Source organism: Montipora capricornis, chromosome 10, assembly GCF_036669925.1.
Source record: "Montipora capricornis isolate CH-2021 chromosome 10, ASM3666992v2, whole genome shotgun sequence".
NCBI lineage: Eukaryota > Metazoa > Cnidaria > Anthozoa > Scleractinia > Acroporidae > Montipora > Montipora capricornis.
Genome location: NC_090892.1, coordinates 32,519,018 through 32,528,502, shown reverse-complemented (window position 1 = coordinate 32,528,502; position 9,485 = coordinate 32,519,018). Strand labels below are relative to the sequence as shown.

The following is a 9,485-nucleotide window of genomic DNA, read 5'->3' as shown; positions in this document are numbered from 1 at the left end:
CCTTCGATTAGATATATAGTTCTTCCGCTTCTGCTTTTCATTTATCGTTTGGGAAAGAGTCGCACGGGGAATCGGGAGAATTGTTTACGACTCCGTTGTTTGATTTTCGCTCGATCGTAACACTCAAAACTTCCGATTACGACTTTGACTCCAACTAAGCTGTTCGTGGAAACCGGTCTTAATTATAGTATACCGGTACATTTGGCAGACATTGGGAGCTTGAGCATGCACTTTTTTGAGATGCAGATGGAAACCGGAAGTGCGCTGTTTCAACCTTTTAACTCGTCTTCACACCGCCACATTTACATTGCTAAGTATGTTTTCTCCAAAGACGATTAGTACACAAATCTGGGAGACACCACAGTCCTGGCATGTGAAATGTTCACTTCCGGTTGTTATAGTTGGCTCAAAAACGTGGCGTGCTTATTAGCTCCCTACTGTTGTGAACGACATTTTCAGCGCTAATGCGCAACAGCAGTTGCATCAAATATACAATTGGAAGAACGTGCATCTTCCACACAGTGTCACTATGATAAAATCATCATCTTCTTTTTTCCTCAAAGTTGAAAAGTGTTTTGCTCGATATCATGATTGGGTGGGTAAATGCTTACAGTTGCCCGTACAGTACTAACTGTGCAGTAGCTACTCAGAAGTTCACTATATAATATGTCCATGCATGTAAAGTCAATCTGGTCAATGAGCACAACAAGTTTCATTTGGAAATTACTTAAAGAGGTTTCACAATAAACACACAAAAAAAATGATTGTCTAAGTTTCAGCATTTAAACTGAAGTCTACCAACATTTTTTTTCACTAAGCCAAAAAGTACAAAATAATAATATTATTTCATCAGAGAGATGCCAAGACGATTGATATTTTTTTACAACATGCCCCCTCTCAGGGCCAGAACGAGATGAAGAACAGATCCACCTTGAATCTTGTAGTCTTGAGCAGTTTTGTCATCATTCCTTGGGAAAAAAAGCAACAACAAAAGTAACAAATGATTGATAGACATACCAGTATATTTTGAATGGCAGTTGTAATGACTCTACAGTGTAAGCAAGAAATTAGAATAATCAACACAGTTGGAAGAAACTCGGGCAGTCAGTTGCAATGGCATCAGGTCATTAGTTAGAGTCCCAACCAAAATTATACATACATTTGCTTTCCACTGAAAATCAACCTGAAACCAACAAGAACAAAAAATTATCAAAAATTGAGATAGTAACAAGGAGGTAATTTGACATGATGATGGCAGGCCTATTCTTATACGTAAACATCCAAATCAATGGATGATCTCCAATTGGTCATTGACAATCAGTTAACTCACAGAAACTTTGCCCACACAGAGGAAAAGATTATACATTTACACTATATACTGTAAGCATGATAAAATACTTATGATAAGAAGTACCGGTATAAGTTTTAGGTAAATGAGAGGAATTCCAACATGAACCAGAAAAGTGGCAAAAATGGCATAAGACTTCACTATTCAGACCAAGAGAGTGTTAGAGCACACAAAACCAGATATTAGTCTATTGAAGAAAAAAGAAAATGAAATATATGTCTTATTATCCACAAAGCACCACAAGCTACAATCTTAAACAAAACTGTTGAGAGTCGAGACAATGACACAATTCATCTTCATTTTTACACCACCCTAGTTTCTCTCCCCTTTGCACTCCCCTTCTCCCTCAGTCAATAATGCTGAGTATTGTCATACATTCTACAGTATATTTCCGACCAAGATAAATCAACAATGAGTTTGGGGGGGGGGGGGGGGGGAGGGGAAAGGGCAGCTTTTTAGCGGAACATTTGGATAAATTGTTGGAGTACCAGAAATGTCGCTTTGTCTCAACAGGTTTTGTCCGAGATTGTAGGCACCCACAAGATTAACAAGAGGAGCAGACTGGTAACTACTTCCAGACTTGAGATTGCCAGGCCACAGGCTCTGTGTTGTTCTCCTGGTTATTCTGGTGCATTACAGGATCCACGACCTTAGTGATCATACTTTGTATAAATCAAGGCATTTGCTAAAATATTCATTCTACACATTAATTAAAACAAAATTGTGTCACTTTGTAAATCACTGATGAATCTAATGCTATGCAGACCTTTGTTGGGGTGGTGGGATTCCTTCCTTCTCCTCAACGCGCTCCTTGATTCTTTCAACCTGTATGAAAAATACCCTCAATACACTATGCAATAGTACAGGCCATAGTTACAAAGTAAAATTTAATAAATTATTTCTTCTTAGGCCTACAGTAAAAAAAAAACATGTTAAGATGATCTCCCTAAAATTTACTTCTAAATATTTTGATAATAATGAAACTTCCCATCTACTCTGAAAAAGATCCACAATACCTAGTTATAAATGTTAATTCTTGACAAAAACTCTTGAGTTGGAGAAGAATTGACTGGGGCAGCAACAATCAAATTTTGTTGATGATGACAACACTGGAGAGGAAGCTTTTGCAGTGGACTATGAGGGAATGACACAGGTAACAATTCTTGACGCACTTGACCTCATGCATGGGGAGGAGACTAAGGTCATAAAAGCACAGATAGACTCAGCATCAACCTGCACCTAGCACCATGCCTAGTGGTTTACTAGCCTTGCTACTTCCGAAAGTTCCACTTTCGAGGATTCGGACGAGATAAACATTTTCCAGCTCTTGATCCGGTAGAAGTAGCTGGTCAAAGTTTGGAAAGAGTATCAACAGCCAAGATCTTGGGCGTTACCTTCAGGAACGATCTTAAATGGAACGATCACATAGATCTTATCACTAGTAAAGCTGCCAAGCGTCTTTATCTTCTCAGACAGCTAAAACGAGCAGATGTAAATGCTAAAGACTTGATAGGTTTTTATTGCTCGTGTATAAGATCAGTGCTTGAATACGCATGTCAAGTCTTTCATTGTAGCTTAACGAAATACTTATGTGACGAAATAGAACGAATACAAAAACGAGCTATGCATATCATTTACCCAGACCTTTCATACACTGATGCAATTGTTAAGGCTGATCTTCCTTCCCTAGTAAATCGAAGGTATAGTTTATGCAGTAAACTTTTTGATAGCATTGTAAATAATAACTCTCATAAGTTAATGAACTTACTACCACCGAAGGCCAACTCCTATAGTAGTAGGTTGAGAAAGAAAAGGTGTTTTCAGTTACCAAACCTTAAGACCAATCGTACCAGAAATTCTTTCATTTTTAGCTATGCTGATAGATACTATACTGAATTAACTTGGTTTTAGAAGGAAGAAGCTTAATCTATCCTTGTATTGTGAATGAATGAATGGTTTATTAGCTTTATGCATATTTTTATATTTAGATTATTGTATATTAGTTTATTATCTTATGTTTTATATTGTACACGTAATTCAGTCTCACGTCTGCGAGTTGTTCTTTTAATAAACGATTTATCTATCTTTATCTATCTATACTGCTAGTGCTTCTTGGTTGCAGGCATGCACAGGCATTACGCTATTTGAAGATCGATGCTGATGAAGCAAATAGGCACAACAAAGAGAGTTTGCATGGAACACAGAACCTACCACCACATGGACTGCTAACTAAGGAGAGTGTCCTTCTGTACTAGAATAAAGGTGATACCGAGTAATTGCATTGTGTCTATAAGACAGGCAACAAATGCAAGGAATCGTCGATGTATACTTGTAATATTTCGATATAATTCTATATCATCTTCAGACCAACCCAAGAAAAACCTTTGGGAACTCCTTTGCACATTGTGGTTGATGCCACTGTTTCTCTTTTACATGCACCAAATTCATCGCATCCAGTGGCACGGCCAAATTGGACAGGGTGAACAAAGAATTAAATAGACTTCACAACAGTGTCACTTCACGACAGTGTAAAATCTATTACGTCGAACTCCGAGGAGTCAATGGCTTAACTATTTTCTATATACCACAAATAAAATTTAAAATTAATAACATTACTAACCTTATCTGAAGGTTCAATGTCAATTTCTATCTAGAAATTTAAAAAAAAAAGTTACCTGTATTGTGAAGTGCAGCATTACATGGAACTGCACTTACAATGAAAAGATGTGAACAATCAGGACAAAGAAAACAAGTATACTGTTACTCCGATTGTGTAAATAGACCAATTTCGATATATTAAAATTCAATCCTAAACAAAAGACATCATCTCGAGGCTCTGGGGAATAAATATAAGGATTTGTATGAGTTTATTCCCCAGAGCCTCGAGATGATGCCTTTTGTTTTCGACTGAATTTTAATATATCGAAATTGGTCTATTCCAGGTGCAAACATCTCTCAATGCATGGTCTCAAGGGGTTTTTTGCACTATTAAGTAAAAGTAAAATCCTTTATTTAAAAACACAATTAGCTTTTAAGCACTACATGCTTGAGGGGTCGTGTATCCAATTAATTAATTAAATTATCTAATTACCTACTGAAAAATGAATGAAACATAGGCAATTAATTTACTCTATCGCAAATCTGATTTCCCTAAACATCGGACTAGATTTTGCCTTTGAATAAAATTGTTTAAAATTACAAGAATCATTAAAATATTCTGAAACACAGTTCCACAGTACAGCTCCTCTGTAACAAACATAATTTTTCATGAAATAAGTGGAAAATTGTGGAATGACGGTCTTATTATGTCCTCTTAGGTTATATGGACTATTACGCCATACAACTAAATCCGAAATCATTGCGGGCATATTATCGCTGGCTATGTTATAGATTAGTTTGACAAGACTTCATTTATACACATCATAAATCAAGTCCCATTGTGTGAGTTCCGTAACTTGTACTGGTGGTGTGTCTTGCGGCAAATTAAAAATTAGCCTTCCGGCACGACAGTGCAGGGCTTCCAGGGATTTGATATAATCCAGGTTGTTACAGTTTCCCCAGATAGCGATGCTGTATGTCACTGAAGGGAGAATCACCTTAAAGTATAGCTAGGTCAAGAAGTGATTTTCTCTTAAGAAAAGAACACTTTTTCAAAAAGTTCAATTTCTTGACAAAGTTGTTCCTTAGTTCCTTAAGATGATTCGCCCAAGTAAGCTTCCTGTCGATAGTAATGCCCAGCAGTCTTGTAACATAGATCCACGCAACGTTGACATTCCCAATGGTGATCAAAGGGAATGGACCAGTGAAGGATCCTTGGTGGAACAACATCACTTCCGGCACATTTTGAAGAGTGCGGTGTTAATTAGTTAGTCATACACCATTTGTTAAGCTTATTCAGTGCGTTATTTAGTAGGTTATATGCTTCATCGATGGTGGATCCAATACAGAAAACTGTAGTATTGTCCGCATACAGGTAGAGATTGATTTAAAATGCTAATTCCATTAGTAAAGTAACTTAGGTCTTACAGCCTTTTAAAGGTTTAGATTAACATTAAGGTTAAACTTTATTTTTCTACAATGAAAGAAAACAGACATAGGTAGATATAATTATTGTCATGTCGTTTTCCTTTTTCCTTGTATTTACGATACTCCTTTTTTATTTTCTTTCCTCATTTTGGGAACCATAAATCGTATCAACGTAAACAAAAGCAATGCAATTTGTATACTGTGAACTGTAAACCGTCAATGACAACTGCGAGCTTCAACCATTACAAGTGTTCAAGTCTGTACATCTTCTTTTTAATGTTGGCTCAAGTTCTTTCACACCCACATATACAAATAGCTCATACTTTCCACTTCCTATTAGTGGATATGTGTAACAAATATGCTTATCAATTAGTTGTCTGCAAGCAAAAGTAGTCTGAATACAATAAAACCGCTCTTTTTTTTAATAACCCTAAAAAAACAGTCAGTTTTAAAAAGGAGAAAAACAAATCACACACTGGCAGAAGTCTGTATTCCTGTCATATTGGTTTGAGTAGCAATTTTAGCACCGACAGCCCAAATCAATTTACCCACATTACAAAACTATTGTAACTCGATACTCACTTAGCTGAGCTCGTTGGCAAATGTGTGATAGAGTGCAGGCATTTCGACATGGGATCCTGCACTTATTGGAACTTAAATCGTGAAACTACTACTTGCAATCCAAGCGTAGACTACCCTCCTGATAAAGACTGCTCAAGGCATGTGACAGCACCAGCCAGAAAGCACGATATATCTCATATTAATTTATCAATTTCATTTTTCTTGTTATTTTCTTTCTCTGGGGTAGCATTTCCCAATTCTTTATGGACACATACTGGGAAAACCCAAATGGTACAGGAAAGTAATAGATAATCACAAATTACTGATGCTTTAATACTTATCGCAAGAATGGTTGAGAGCGAAGGCAGTTGGAGGGGAATTCACCATTGCCGTGTATTACTATGTAGTATGCTAATCAGCAATAAACACATGACCAGTGGCGTTCTCATGTTCATAACAACTGTCATTATTAATAGGGAAGATATCTATTTACAAACAATAATAGCTTTTGTTATTCAAATGTGCCAACCACAGGAACAAAAGACCCTTTGTTTCGACAGTCAATGAGGTTCTGGTTGGCACATTAATGACAATAGGTGACGTCAGCGACATCTTCCCTATACCAGAAGTAACGGCAAAATAAAAAGTGCGTGCAATGTTTCTTTTAGGTGAAGTGTTTCTGTATATAATATCAATATTGGCTTGAATAATATTTCAACAAAGTAGCTTGCGTGACAGATGTATTTTCCGCAATTGTACAAGGATACATACATCTGAACGTGAAATACCAAGTTTATTATATACATATACACCAGTTATTAACACAAGTAACTGCAACAAATGGATGTTCTGGGTGAAGAATCGAATTGCTCTCAGATAGAGAAGTTTCGAATCTTTTTAAATCGACTACGATGAAAACATATGAACGACCCCTCGACGTTTTAAGTTTTTGTCTCAAGTCTAACGTACTAAGCGTTGGCAAATTTTATAACTTAATTAGAGGACAAATCACTTACCTCTTTTCCTGTCAAGGTCTTTGCAAGATGGATGGCAACGAGGCAAAAGGGAAAAAGTGTCAGTGTCAAAAAGAGGAAATAAATTCTTTTAACCTTTGATAAACTATGCGTATTACCTTGACTTTAATGAGCATTTCTGAATTGAAACAGTTTTTTTTCCCAGCCAGAAAATAGTAATATCAGTAATTTTTTGAAAAGATGTAGCACTTGTTGATCGCTGGCTCAGTATTTCCTTTCAGAGGAATTAGATGGTCGATGGTAACACAGCGGTCAAACGTCTGCGCATGCCCAAATGGATATTTTTTTGCCAGCCGCGCGCCAATTTCCCGCGCAAAATTTTAAAGAAAAACATTGGAAACAACCGGTGTAACGCAAAATCTACGAAACAAAACTGAAACGTTCATAGAAATCTGTAAAAGGAAAAAAGAAAAGGTAAAAGGAAAACTTAAGACTTTCCAGACACAAAGTTTATTAAATTACCGGTATTCTGTTGATTTACCATTTCGTTTTGAGCTTTACCAAAAAAGTTATACGTCTTCAAAAACGGCGTCATGCTGCGAGCTGACAGCGTAGTATATTTTTATTTGTTATTATCAATCATGCGATGCGTGACACCGGAAGCTGACGGCAAGCGGTGTTTAAACGAAGGAAAAACTCGTAAAGAAAAAGAAAATTGCAGTCATTCGGCTTGGCTCAGACGAGCTGACAAAACATTGCCAAGGGCTGGAGGGATTCCGTCGGGATCGTGGATTTGTTTGCGGCACAGTAATGAAATCCATCGAAACAATACACCATGTTTACTGAACGGTTTTACCAGGTCTTCGAAAAGGTTAGAAAAAAAATTACCAGATTACAGACCTGGGACAAGCTGGTGTTGTAAATGCAAACTTGAGGCCGACAAAAGCTTTATTGATCACGTTAAATACATTCCATGGAAAAGAAAGGACTCCAACAAACAGAAGATAGAATACTTTTTAAGTCTGACATTTCACGAATTATTTCTGTTAGCCCGTTGTACAAGTTAAAACATAAACAAATATATAAATTAACGAGGAAAATGTCACTTATTGGATGCGGAGGGCCTACGAAAAGAGGAACAGTGTCATGAAAATACTGACCAATAAAGAGGCAAGTCTAGTTGTGTATATATTTCTTTCTAACTTTTGATATCCAGTCGATATTATTTACTTATATTACATTCACATGTTTAATCAAAAGTAAATCATAAGAACGATTAAATCGCTTTAACTTCTCAAGGCTCTTGCAAACTCTTTTCTTTACATATTTCATTTTTTTCGAATCTATGTTAGTGACCAGGTTAAATCAAACCAAGGCATATTAGATATCCAGAAAGGAAAAGAGAAGGAAAACAGTATTTTGCCCTCTTGTTTATTTACCACTCCTAGCAAAAGCCAGAGTGTAAAACTGGAACTGTTTTTTTATGATAATTTTAGCATCACTATTTTAGAGCCTTCAATTGGAGAATTGATTGAAAGATTTCAAATGGCAGTTGGTAGTCATTATTAAAACAGTGGTTTGCCCTTGTAGGAAGTGAGTGCCATGAGAAAGTTTACAGAGCTTCAAGTGAAGTACCTGAATAGACCATTTTACAGTTGTAGCTAAGCTGCCTGGCCTAAGAATGGAAGCGAGGCTGCCGGTGACCCTGTTTTGATACAAACCTTTGTGCTTTTCTAATGTTAATGAAGACTAAATTGAATCACAACAACAAAATTTACATGAGAAAAGCAGTGAGGTCTGTATCGATTCAAGGTCACTGGCAGCCTCGCAGCCATTCATAGGCCAGGTCACTGAGCAAACAACTGTAAAATTGCCTATTGTTTAAAGCTGTCTTTAAAACAATACTTCGGGAAGACTCCAGACTGTCACAAGGCAGAAGATACCTCCAAGAATAAAGAACAGTTGCCCTCCTTCACATAATAGCATATTTCAGTTGTGAATAAACATGAATTAATCTGAACCAATTAAAGGGTACATCTGAAAAATCTGAAATAAATTTCCATGTTTGCATAGATCACAGATTACATGTCCTTTGCAAAAAAGACTTGGGTCTCTACATGCATCAGCACTGTTGAGATACTTAGCGCTGGATTTTGCAACAGTTGGTATGTACTGGTGAACATCGAGAAGGGCAGATGCCATATGCGTCGCTTTTGACAACTATAGATCATCTGGTATGCGAAGGAAGGGAGACTTAATGTAAAGCAGGGTTCTCAATAAGTTTTGGAGTAGACGGCTTAAATGTAAAAGTAGGCGGCGGGAGAAGCGCTTTGTCATTGTTTATAGCAAGTTTATGACCGAAAAGTAGACGGCTCTAAATTTAAAGTAGCCGGTTTTTTAGCCGGCTGCCGGCACTTAATGAGAACCCTGGTAAAGGTGGTATCGTAAAATATCACCTGTAAGAAATTTTCACCAAAGGTCTTACAAACCATCACAAGTCATTTCTTAGTCCTCTTGCTGCGCAATGCCAACAACTGAGGGCAAACGATATACAGAAGCAAATCAAGCAGTTCAGG

General features: G+C 37.0%; 1 protein-coding gene across 1 annotated transcript; it reads right to left on the bottom strand.

The window, feature by feature from the left end:
- Nucleotides 1-693: 693 nt before the first annotated feature.
- On the bottom strand, nucleotides 694-7,206 carry LOC138019631 (NEDD8). The gene is made up of 6 exons (XM_068866484.1): nucleotides 7,068-7,206; nucleotides 6,952-6,969; nucleotides 3,969-3,998; nucleotides 2,115-2,173; nucleotides 1,160-1,183; nucleotides 694-968 (listed from the first exon to the last, which is right to left on the bottom strand). The coding sequence occupies exons 1-6, from the start codon at nucleotides 7,083-7,085 to the stop codon at nucleotides 881-883; spliced, it is 237 nt and encodes a 78-aa protein (XP_068722585.1). The 5' UTR covers nucleotides 7,086-7,206; the 3' UTR covers nucleotides 694-880.
- Nucleotides 7,207-9,485: the final 2,279 nt, after the last annotated feature.